Source organism: Molossus molossus, unplaced genomic scaffold (assembly GCF_014108415.1).
Source record: "Molossus molossus isolate mMolMol1 unplaced genomic scaffold, mMolMol1.p scaffold_m16_p_16, whole genome shotgun sequence".
NCBI classification, from domain to species: Eukaryota; Metazoa; Chordata; class Mammalia; order Chiroptera; family Molossidae; genus Molossus; species Molossus molossus.
The window spans coordinates 60,230,021-60,242,809 of record NW_023425351.1 but is presented as its reverse complement, the minus strand read 5'-3'; the positions used below and the strand labels follow the sequence as shown (position 1 = coordinate 60,242,809).

The 12,789-nt window shown below is 43.3% G+C and overlaps 1 protein-coding gene across 1 annotated transcript in view; it reads right to left on the bottom strand.

The window, feature by feature from the left end:
- The window catches only part of DEPTOR (DEP domain containing MTOR interacting protein), a 130,420-nt gene that overhangs the window by 57,293 nt on the left and 60,338 nt on the right, over positions 1 to 12,789 (bottom strand). Inside the window, exon 4 of the mRNA XM_036264216.1 lies at positions 7,745 to 7,923. Within this exon, the coding sequence (XP_036120109.1) occupies positions 7,745 to 7,923 (179 nt within the window). The remainder of the gene's footprint in view (positions 1 to 7,744; positions 7,924 to 12,789) is intronic.

The window sequence follows — 12,789 nt, the reverse complement described above, 5'->3', positions numbered from 1 at the left end:
TCAGAGTTTAACATTTAGGAGTTAGGAATGATTTTGCTACTTGCAAACGCCTCAACACTCTCATCTAAAACAGAGATAACAATACCAAGTGCATTAATTTGGGGGGAGGATTAAATGAACAGCAGTAAAACAAAAACCTCTTATCTGTCTGTTGTTTTAGCCTGCTAAGCACTCATTTCTCTGTTGTAACAGAACTTCCTCCAAAAATATGTTTTTTGGGGGCAGAACAAAGCCTACCCACCCAAGCTCAGCCAATCAGAGTCACTCTCCAGAGTTTAACATCTGGAGATAGTGACTCTATAAGCAGAAAATAGCTAGAGCTGATTTGTCTGGCTATAGGTGGCCACAATGATTGCCCCTTAGTTACCAGTTCCTGGCACCTGGACCCTGTAGGTCCAGTCCTGGCAAAGAAGTCTGCTAAGTCAGTATAGTGAGAATCTCCCCAACATGGATATCTGAGCACTCTTGATACTTGATCAGGTTCCTCATCCTCTGTCTTTGATGTGTAAGTCCTTGCCTTGCTTTTAGCAAGAATTCTCTTACGTTGGGTTAGCAAGAATCCCCCTACCCTTGATGTCTCCTATTAAGACGTGTTCGTCCGCCCACCCTCGCACCCTGTTCCACGGCTACGCATCCCCACTTGCTCTTGTTGTATTTGGAGTGGAGCCCCACTTCCCTCTCTTACTGTGTACTCCCACTGCAACAGTCTTGCATAAAGCTTTCCTTGCTGTTTTAACAAGTGTCAGAATAAATTTTTTTGTAACACCACGTGGTCTTGGGCAAGCTGCAACTTCGACTTTGGCCTCAATCATCAGAGCATTTTTCATTCCTTCCTCTCATCCTTCCTTCCCTCTCTCCCTTTCTTTGGCTAGGCTATTCTAGGCTTAGGCTGAACTCCGTCAGTGATCTTCATTCTGGAAAGAGGGGTAATTCCTGTCGGGATCGGGCATCTCGCTCCCTTTACAGTCCCCAAGTTCTTTCTTCATGGCAACCTGAGCGAATGTCTCAGTGCCGGTCTCCCGAGGGAGAATGGGATCGGTACCACCACCCTCCAGCAGCTGGGAGGACTAAGAAGACAATGTGTGAAACCGCTTTCTGTATTGCAACATGTTATATAAATATATTTTTTAAAACAAAAGACAAGGAAAGATGGCTTGATGAAGTTTTGAAATCGTGGAAGTGTTCTGACTAAATCTTTGAAAGAGGAAATTATACGCCTGGACACAGCAGCAGTAGCCTGATTAGTCAGGGTCAGTTGCTGCAGCTGTGAGCAATTTACCCACGTGATTATCTGGTTTGTACCTCCCTCCATTTAAGGAGAAGATAGCTGCAGAGGGAGGTAGTTTATGTCAACACAGAAATGCGTTCATCACATTTGCAGCAGTTACACAAAAATCTCAGGGTACCTAGCGATGACTGCTTGCAGAAAGAATCCTGTATGTTTCACGGGCTAACAATTTTAGAGGTGCCGTATCTGCCATGCTGTGAGCTGATGCAATAAAGCTTGAGAATTCTTTTCCTGGTTAGTCCAGGTTATAATCAGCACCCAATCCGCTTTAGTGACCAAGAGCCAGATTGCTTTGATTTGAATCCTGAATCTACCACTTACCAACTCTTGTCTTCAGCAACTTACTTATCCTTGTCTTAAAAAATGAGAATAATTAGGATATCCAACTCATAGAGTTATAGAGTGGGATAAATGAGGAGTGATTAGAGCAGTGGCTGGTGGATAAGAAACTGTAAATTTTAACTGTTATTCAGAGTTGATCAGATCACATGCAATAGCGCGCATTGGAGGGCTACGAGGTAGACGCTGGCTAAAAGCTTTGCCAACCACTATCCTTAATTCTCACAGCAGCTCTACGTAGGAAGGAGTTACCATAGCTGCCCTGACACGGAAGGGCCTGTTTGTGGGGCTAGCCCATCTGGGAACTTGGCTTCCTGAAGGGTCCCTAAGCTACTAAGAGGTGAGGCAGGTTTGCCCACCTGGGGCACTGAGTTCTGCCACAGCAGCCTGCCCAGCTTCCTTGTGCACACACCGGATTTACGAAGAACATGTGCTCTCCTTCTGAAGGAAGGAGCAAGGTCTGTGTGGCCCTGGGACGGAAGCCTGAGCCTGAGTTCTCCAGAAAACACCTGATATGTCTTTTTCCCTTGGGGATCCTTCTCTGTGTCCTTTAACTGCCATAAATCTCAGCCATGAGTCCAACTACACGTCGAGTCCTTCTAGTACACATGGGTGGCGGTAGGATCTCCAAAGCCAAACCACAACAAAACAAAAAAATTCTCAGAGGTATACAGTGTGACTCTAATTTCATAAACGTAATAACCTGAAGAATGGAGGAGTTGACATGTTGACATGGCCACTCAGCTGGGGAAAGAGCTGGGACCTAAATCCTGTCTGTCTCCCTCAGGTCCGTTCCATTGTCTCAGGCAGCCACACCTGATTACACACATTCTGGGCCAAAGAAAACTTTCCAAGGCACAAGGACTGGTAGGTACGGGTTAGCTATGCAACCTTGGGTAAATATCTTGAAGGCTTTTGAGCCTCAGAGGTATTCGCTGTTAAACTATAGTGATAATAATACTAATGTCATAGAATTGCTGTGAGGATTTAATAAGGTTATACATATGTCATATATATGCAGCATATACATATGAAATATATAATATATTAAAATCTATAAAGTATTTAATCTAGTGACTGGTACAAGGTAAACCTCAATGAATGAAACAGCTAGATAAATATGTACATACATGGCCAACAGACATACATTTGCATAAATATGTACATATATACATACATTAATATATATTGATAGACACATACATATGCATGCAAGTTAATTTCTAATCTAACTAGTTCTGTCTTTTTCTTTATTGATTTTAGAGAGAGGGGAAGGGAGAGGGAGAGAGAGATAGAAACATTGATGAGAGAGAACATTGATTGGCCGCCTCTTGCATGCCCCCCACTGGGGACTGGGCCCACAACCTGGGCATGTGCCCTGACTGGGAATTGAACCAGCGACCTCTTGGTGCATGGGTCGATGCTCAACCACTGAGCCACACCAGCTGGTTCTGTCTTAATTATAGAGCATCATTCACTATTCATAAATGAAGCTAGTTAGGACCTGATTTTTACATCTACCTGTTTCAATCTAAGGAACCACTTTTAGCCCTGGCCGATTTGGCTCAGCGGTTAGAGCGTCGGCCTGCGGTCCGGAGAGACCCGGGTTCGGTTCCCGCTAAGGGCGCGTACCTCGGTTGCAGTTTGTCCCCGGCCCTGGTTGGTCGTGCGGGTGGCAGCCACTCGATGTGTCCCTTTCACATCGATGTTTCTCTCTCTCTCTCTCCCTCCCACTCTATCTGTACAAAAAGTGGAAAAATGTCCTCGGGTGAGGATAAAAAATAAATAAAAAAAAAAAAAAAGGAACCACTTTTACCCAGAAACCTACTCAACTAAAGGATGACTTTCTTTAATGTTTAACCTGTGAAATTAATTATTAGCTGGACAGTTCAGAACTTAGCTTAAGATACTACATCATATTCATCACTAGCTCTAACATACACATAAGTGGTGGCCGCATTTTCATAACCACAGTTAGAACCTGTGTCTAGCAATGAACTGCTGTGCTGGGAACTGAACTTGCTTAGAAACCCTGGCTTCTCTATGGAGAGAACAGTCAATTCCCCTAAAGCCATGGAAAGCAAACTTCTGGGGTTAAGAGCTGCTACCAATAATGCCTGATTTTATCCTTTCCATCACGATTTTATGGCACTTATGTTTATAGCATTACAAAATTGTACTGTATTGAAGTACAATTACTCAGTCTTCGGAAATCACTTGGAAACAATTCGCGGCATCCTCTGTCTTCTCTCCGAGGTCAAGATGTGCAGCGTCAGTCAGTCAGTTGTAGTAGAAGAGGTTGGTTTTCTCCCAGGATTTGGTGTCAACAAGTTTTCTCTCTGGAGCCAAGATGACAGCACTAACTCTAACCCAAATGCACCATTTTCCCATGTGGAAAGCTCCCATCACCCCGACCAGCTCTAAGTTCACACTTATTAATGGAGATGTCCATTTGGACATTCCTACCCGAGTGGCCTCAGACAAGTTATTTAACCTATTGATTCTTTGTTTCCTTATCTGTAAAACAAAGATAATAAGAATACCTGCCCTATTGTTAACAATACTATGTTGTACACTTAAAAACTGATTAAGAGGATTGGTCTCAGGTTAGGTGTTCTTGCCACAAAAAAATAAATTTAACGACAACAGAAAAAATATCTGCCTCAAAGAATTGAAGAGGCTTAAATAAGTAGATATGTATATAAATCATTAGAACAGTGCCTGGAACACAGTAATGAATGAGTGAGTGAGTGAATGAATGAATGAACGAATGAATGAAATATACAGTACATCTTTTACTGCTCTCTCATCGCTTCTATATACATCGTATTGTCCCACAAGACTATAAGCTATTTAAGGCCAGGTACCACATTGGCACTATACTTTTCTATCCACCTTCCACCCTCAGTGAACTTAGCCCAGCAGTAGACATGTTAGGCCATTAATAAACAGTTGTGTCCCTGGCCGGTTTGGCTCAGCAGTTAGAGCGTTGGCCTGCGGTCCAGAGAGTCCTGGGTTCAATTCCTGTTAAGGGCATGTACCTCGGTTGCAGTTTGTCCCCGGCCCTGGTTGGTTGTGCGGGTGGCAGCCACTCGATGTGTCCCTTTCACGTCGATGTTTCTCTCTCTGTGTTCCTCTCTCTCCCTCCCACTCTATCTGAACAAAAAGTGAAAAAATGTCCTCAGGTGAGGATAAAATAAATAAATAAACAGTTGTGAGTCTGACCGCAGCAATATCGAATTGAAGAAAACATCTCAGAACACAATGAGTGCTTTCTAACCAATGTCTCTAGATCAGTGGCTTTCAAAATACTTGACCCCAACACAGTTTTTATGTTGCTAATCAATATACACATGAACATGTCCGTATGTTTATATGGTGTATATCTGACTGAAATTAAAGTTTTACTAAACAATAGTTAACCTTACTACATAAAATATGCTCTGATATTTTCTATTCTAGTTCAATCCAATCCAGGACATTACATGAGCACTCCAATCACTTGGAGGTCATGCTAAAATATAGGCGAGGGTGTGGAGAACAGGGGACTCTAGCACACTGCTGGTGGGAATGCAGACTGTGCAGCCACTATGGAAAACAATATGGTGTTTCCTCAAAAATTAAAAGTATAACTGCTATTTGACCCAGTGATCCCACTTCTAGGAATATACACTAAGAAGCTTGAAACATCAATCAGAAAGAATATATGTACCCCTATGTTCATAGCAGCACTATTTACAATACCTAAGATCTGGAAACAGCCCAAGTGTCCATCAGTAGATGAGTGAATTAAAAAGTTATCACACATATACACAATGGAGTACTATGCAGATGTAAGAAAGAAAGATCTCTTATCCTTTGAGACAACATGGAGGGACCTGGAGAGTATTATGCTAAGAGAAATAAGCCAATCAGAGAAAGACAAGTATCACATGATCTCATTTATTTGTGGAATATAATGAACAAAATTAGCTGAAGAACAAAATAGATCCAGAGACATAGAAGTAGGGAACAGACTGACAATCCTCATAGGGAAGGGGGGGAGGGAGGAAGGAAGAGATAAACCAAAGAACTTATATGAAAATATGCACAACCAATGGACACAGACAATAGTGTGGTGACGGCGGGGGAGTGGGGAGGAGGGTGTCAATGGGGAAAAAAGGAGGGACATCTGTAATAAAATAATATATATACATACATATATACATACTCCGCAGGACTTGGGTAGGATTAGAGAGCCTGGGTTTCTATCAAGCTCCCAGTGACACTCTGGGTCCATGGACCACACTTTGAGTAATAAGAGTCTAGTCTAATCTATTACAATTATTTTTTTAATTCTGGGAATGGGTCTCTAAATTTATTCATAGCCCACTAAAGAAAGAGCTGCTATCTGCTGTTTGTAAAACACGGCCCCAAATATTTTCAAAATTTTCTTTCATCTGTCTCTATAATTCCATTGCTATCTTTCTGGCCTTGGGACTAAAAATCCCAGGCCTACTGGAAGTGGGAGGTGGGGAGTTCACAGCAAGAATGACTCAAATATCACCTTTCCTCTTGACAGGCTGAAATGCCTCTCTGGTTCCTAGCCCTTTTCTCACTGTTCGAAGCCTGCTCCTTGCAGCCATGTTAATAACTTGCTGAGCACTTATTAAGAACAGAACACTGAACCAAGTACTTTATATTTAACCCCATATATTCCTGCCCCCACCCTATGAAGGTATACCCATTTCACAGATAAGAGAAGGTAAGTAGCTAATAACTGGTGGAGCTGGGATTCCAGAGACTATGTTCTTGAGACAGCCAGCCTCCAAGATGTTCCTTGCAGTGATCCTTGCCTCCTGGTGTTCACAGTCAATAGGGCTGACCTGGTAACCAACAGGGTACTAAGGATATCACAGCATGTGACTTCCTAGGCTCAGTTAGGAGACATTGTGGCTTCTGTCTTACACTCTCTTGGACAACTCCCTCTAGAGGAAGCCAAGTCGCCATGAGAATCCTCAAGCAGCCTTATGAAGAAGTCTACACATCAATGGACTGAAGCTTCCTGCCAACAACCAGCACCACTGTTAGGCATACAAGTGAGCCACTGTGGAACAGAGCCTCCAGCCTGTGTACCTTCAGGTGGCCTGTAGCCCCCAATGACATCTTGACTACAACCTCATGATCACCTCAAGACAGAACCACCCAGCTAAGTCTCTCCCAAATTCCTGACCCACAGAAAATGTGTGAGATAATATTATGCTCTATTGTTTTATACCATTCCATTAAGTTTCGGGGTCATTTCTCATGCAGCAGTAGACAACTAATATGGTTTTTAACCAACAGGTTATAGTGTATCATTATGATTCAGCCCAAAAAAGGAAAGTGAAATTTTTATGAAGGTCGTTTGGATTACTTCTTCAGCATTACTTGGTACAGCATGTACCATTTCAGCAAAAAAATTTAAAATTTGATTCTCCCATTAATGTTTACATTCACATTATTTTGTGTTAGTTTCAGGCGTACGTCCTAGTGGTTAGACAATCATTTACTTTACAAAGTGTTCCCCCTGATATTTCTAGTACCTACCTGGTCCCATGCACAGTTAGTGCAATGTTAGTGACTACATTCCCTATGCAGTGACTATATTTAGTTGCAGGACTATTTTGCAACTATCAATTTGTACTTCTAGATCCCTTCACGTTTTCTAGTCAGTCCCCTAATCCTCCTCCCAGTTCAGCAAGTTTTCATCCTCCCCTTGCAACCACCTTTGTGAGCGGCATTGCTTCCCCTTCAGACTTGACCAGGTGACTTCTTATAGTCAGCTGGATACGGGAGCAGTAGTGTTAAAACATATCGAATATAAGTTTTTAGAGATACTACAAGAATCTCCCTGCCCTCTTTAGCTTCTGCTCTCATTTGTAAAAACAATTATATCCCAGAGAAATGAAAGTTCCTTCAGCCTTGGTCCCAAAATGAGAAGGCATGGAGCACGTACCAGAACTTGTCCCCCAGCTTGGGGACAAGCTAAGCTGAGCCCAAGCAGAGACCTATGAGCGAGGAGTAAATGGTTATGGTGGTAATCCGCAAGATTTCCGGTTTGCCCGTTACCACAGCAACAGCTGACCATGCACTCACCATGCTGTATGATGCCATACTCCATAAGCCGGTGGCACAGCTGCTCTGCCTCTTTCCTCGTGGTGGCCTCCCCTTCCTGAACCAGCCAATCCAGGAACTCAGATGCCATGAAAGTGCGCTCATACTTGACCCCCTCCTCTTCCCGGGGCTGCAGGAGTGTGTTTTCAGGGCTCATCAGCCTGAAAGGAAGAAAGAGATGAAAAATAAACCTACACACAAGGGAAAGAGCTCATTTGAAACCCTGCATCAGAGGATTCTGTGCAGCACCACAGCAGAGTCGTCAGACAGACGGACGTGGCTGTCACGTGCTAACACAAATGTAATTTTTAAGAGAAGGATCTGCCTCAGATGTGAACAAGATGCATTTTCTCCTGGTAATTAGAAAAAAGTTGAAACCCTAGCATTAGCTGAGTACATTTGGTTTAGCCATCTTGAAAAGGAGTTACAACTTACTGACCAAGCCCTGCCCTACCTTTCTGCAAAGGCTAGTATTTCTTTCCCAAAGGCATTCATCCACTTCCCAACGGTTCTACTGAGCACGGTTCCACTTCTGCTGTGGACTGAAGGTCTGTGTCTTCCCAAAATTCACAGACTGAAACGCCAATGGCCTATGTGATGGTATTTGGAGATGGGGTCTCTGGGAGGTGATTATTTCATGAAGTTGGGGCTCCCATGATGAGATGACCACGCTTACAAGAAGTGCCCCAAGAGCCCGGCCAGGTAACTCAGGTGGTTAGAGCGCCATCCCTATACACTCTGGTTGTGGGTTTAGTCTCTGGTCAGGGCACAAACAAGAATCAATCAATGAATGTGTAAATAAGTAGAACAATAAATCAGTGTTTCTCTGTATATCTCTTTCTAAGAAAGAAAGAAAGAAAGAAAGAAAGGAAGGAAGGAAGGAAGGAAGGAAGGAAGGAAGGAAGGAAGGAAGGAAGGAAGGAAGGAAGGAAGAGGCTCTTAGGCTGCTTTCCCCGGGTTAGTCACAACTGAGCTGGTGTGAGCAGTAAGAATTATATTTACTATAACAATGACCATCATCTTAGAAGATGGAAAGGACAACTGCTGCATATACATCAACAGAAGCCACAGAACCATGACAACATTCTCTAGGAGACTGTGTTCAAGGACGGCCACACCAACTCCTCTCATGCCTCTTTCCAGTGCAACTTCCCTGCTTCTGCCAACAGACTGAGTCTACTTCCCCTTCCCTGAGCCTGGGCTGGCTGGTGAATCACACTGACCAACCACACGCAGCGGCAGTGACATGGAGACTTCCAAGGCGGGACTTCCAGAGTCCTTGCAACTCCCAGCTTCACCCCCTTGCGATGCTCTGATGAGACCACCATGCAAGGAAGCAAGTCTCACCTGCTGGAGGTAAAGAGGCCCCAAAGAGAACTAAACCAATCCTCGGCCATGTGAATGAGCCTCTCCCAGACCTTCCAGCCCAGCTGACCCTCCGGTAACCATAGAAACAAGCCTAAGATGAAACCAGTAAAGGAAACACCATGCAACCCACAAAACCCAGAGAAATAATACACCACTGTTGTCTTAAACTGCTAAGTTTGGGGGTGATTTGTTTTACAGGAAGAGATAACATTCATATCAATGGGCAATGACAAAAGGTGTGAAAATCCACAAAAAGAGAGACGTCACACTGCTCAGAAAGTACTGACGGAACAATGAACAAACCCTGGAAGGCTCTGGAATGAAGTGCATGGGAGGCCCTGCGGAGGTAGACCTGGGAGCCCCACTGGTGATGCGGAGGAGCGGAGGAGCCCGTGTGCATGCCAAACAGGAACATAACCGTTTCTTCATTTTTTGGACCCTCAAATAAGGTATTCTGGAGTGAAATGGAGTAAAATTAGCCTCCTAAGTTTCCCAGTTTCTTACATTATTTCCTCTAAACAGTTGTCTACAATCCCACAAATTCGGACCACGAGCCACTTCCAAGGGCTCCCCTAGTTCCCAGCCACGTCCCTTTTCAGAGCTTTAGGGGAATCACCTATTCACACTGTGAGCTTTTTGACACAAGGGGTCCCTGTCTATGTGGTTCACGGTTGTTTCTAGCACAACAGCTCCTCCAGGACTGACTGAATGAACACATGAAACTCATCTCTGTGCCCTCCCTGCTGTGCATCACTACCCGAGTACATTAAAGATGACCCCTTAGGATGACCCTGTGTGGAGATGAGGTGAATCAAGAGTTTCTGACTCAGGGATTCTCTACTTGGAAGATCCAGACACAGCCCTGGCCTGGCTGGCTCGGCAGTCAGAGCATCGGCCTGAGCATCGGCCCAAGGACCAAAGAGTCTTGGGTCCAATTCTAGTCAAGGGCACGTACTTTGGTTGTGGTTTGGTCCCTGGTCCTGGTCGGGGTCATGGGGTAGGCAACCAATCGGGGTATGTGTGTGTGTGTGTGTGTGTCTCCCTCCCACTCTATCTGAAGATACATGGAAAAATATCCTCAGGTGAGGATTTAAAAAATAAATAAATCATAAGATCCAGATACAGACACCTGGCCTTTTTCTCTGTTTCTGACATTGTCCCAGCTCATCGATTTTCCTTTCAGGGTGTGGGGAGGACACATGGATGGGAGTTTACTGGTGTCACTTCTTCTAACCAGAAACATGACCTGCCAGCCCTCTAGAGCTCCTGCTAAGTAGCTGGTGGCCTCCAGACAAGCGTCTGGTCAGCTGCTGCTGTCAACACAAGAGACCAGTTGGCAGGCCTGCCTGGATTTGCTCGGCATGCCACTTGATTAAAACCTGCACTAACACCCTTAGCTCTTCCTTCTTTCATTTCCCCTTCCACGGGGTTTGATTTTCGTATCCACATGTGGTCACAGAGTTGAAGCAGGACTTTGACTTAGTCCTTCTTCCGATTATGTTTTGCTATGTAACAAGCTACCCCCAAACTTGATGGCTTTAAACAATCATCATTTACTCATATTTTAACATTCTGGGGTGGTCTCAACTAGGCAGTTCCTCTATCAGTCTTGCTAGAGGTAACTCATGCAATTGCAGGCAGGTGGTGGCCAGGACAGGGTGTCTGTCCCTGTGGCGCTCCTGAGTCAACATAGCCTCTCTCTCCAGTGAGACAGGCTGAACACCGAGATGCAGAGCCGAGGAGGGCGGAAGTGGATACCTCCAGGACACGTTTATAGTTTTATTGCAATATAATGCAATGAACTCATTTCGTATGTACAATTCAACGGTATTTAATATACAAACAGAGTTGGATAAACCACATTTTGTTTATCCATTCATCAGCTCTTGCCATTTTGGTTGTGGTGAATAATGCTGTTTTGAAAGTTCATATCGAAATTTTTGTGTGGACGTATGTTTTCATTTCTCTTGGATATACACCTAGAAGTAGAATTGCTGGGTCATGTGGTAACTCTGTTTAGCTCTTTGAGAAACTACCAAACTATTTTCCAAAGCAGTTGTACCATTTTACCTTCTCACCTTTAAAGCATTAGAGTTCTAATTTTTCCACATCCTCATCAATATTTGTTTTCATATTTTTATTTTTATTTTTTTAAGGTGATTCTCGTTGGTGTGGAGTGGTATCTCAATGTGGTTTTGATTTGCTTTTCCCTAATAATTAATGAAATTGAGTATGTTTTCATGTGCTTATTTGTCCCTTTGTATGCCTTCTTTGGAGGAATGTCTATTTGGATCCTTTGCCCACTTATAAATTAAATTACTTGTCTTTTTATTATTTATTTTAAGTGAATTTTAAATATTCTAGATGCAAGTCCTTTATCAGACATATAATTTGCAAATATTTTCCCCCATTTTGTGGGTTATTGTCCACTTTCTTGGTGGTGTTGCTTACAGGCCCAGAGTTTTCCATTTTGGTGTAATCTAATGTATCTATTTATCTTTATTGCCACATGTGGGTTTGGTGTCAAAATTTGGAAGCCATTCCTTAGCTCAATCCCATGAAGATTTATTCCTAGGGTTTCATATAATTGTTTTATATGAAACAATTATAGCTTTAGCTCTTGCATTTAGTTCTATGATTTATTTTGAGTTAAGTTTTCTACAAGGCACGAGGTAAGAGTTCCAACTTCTTCTTCATAGCAGCTATCCAGTTGTCCCAGCACCATTTGGTAAAATGACTATTTATTCCCTGTTGAATCACCTTGGCACTCTTGTCAAAAATCCGTCAACCATGCCAGGCCTTCTTGATGCCTACTCTCAAAAGACACAGATGTCAATTGCACTGAATTATCTTTGCTGAAGCCATCACACACATGCCAGACTCAGGGGGAGGAGACGCATCTCTTCATGGAAAGAATAACATGCACATATTGAAGAGGGAAATGTTTGGAGCCATCACTGGAAACAAGCTACCATACAGCTTTATTTCAGTCAGCTGAAAAGCAATTTCAATATGCATAGCTCCATCACGGTTTTATGTTGTCTCTTCCTCATTTATTTAATATGTTTTGCTTTACTTAAAGTGTGGGATAGTTTTAAAGGCATGAGATCTAAAGACAGGCATAGCTTCAAATCCTAACTCTGCACACTTGCTAGCTACATGACTCTGCTTCTCCAAGTGTAAGACAGGGACACTACTGACGCCTCCTTGGGCAGCTGTTGTGTAGCTGAAGCGTGATAATGCATGAAATGCTTCGACCATGGTGCCAATCACCATAAATACTGAATACAGGGCAGCCGTGATGGTGATGGTGATGATGATGATAAAAGTTTTCTAGATGGAACTATTCTTCAATAAAGCCGAACACCTTTCTTTGTGGCACAGTGAATTAAGATTGTGTGTGTATTTCTGTAGACAAGAATAACAGTTCCATTTTAATGCGACAGCAGAAATGTGTATGATGCCCTGAAATTCTCAGATTTTATACAACAAATTCATTTCTAGTCAAAGTTTTCCTGTGCTGGCCCTTAATCACGACATAAAGCCACAGGCCTGACAAGGTGGATATTAACGATACTCACCTCCTCCAAGTACTCCCCAGATGTTGATCGTGCATGTGAGCCGCCTTCAACCTTTCCTGGATACATGTGAGTCAGATT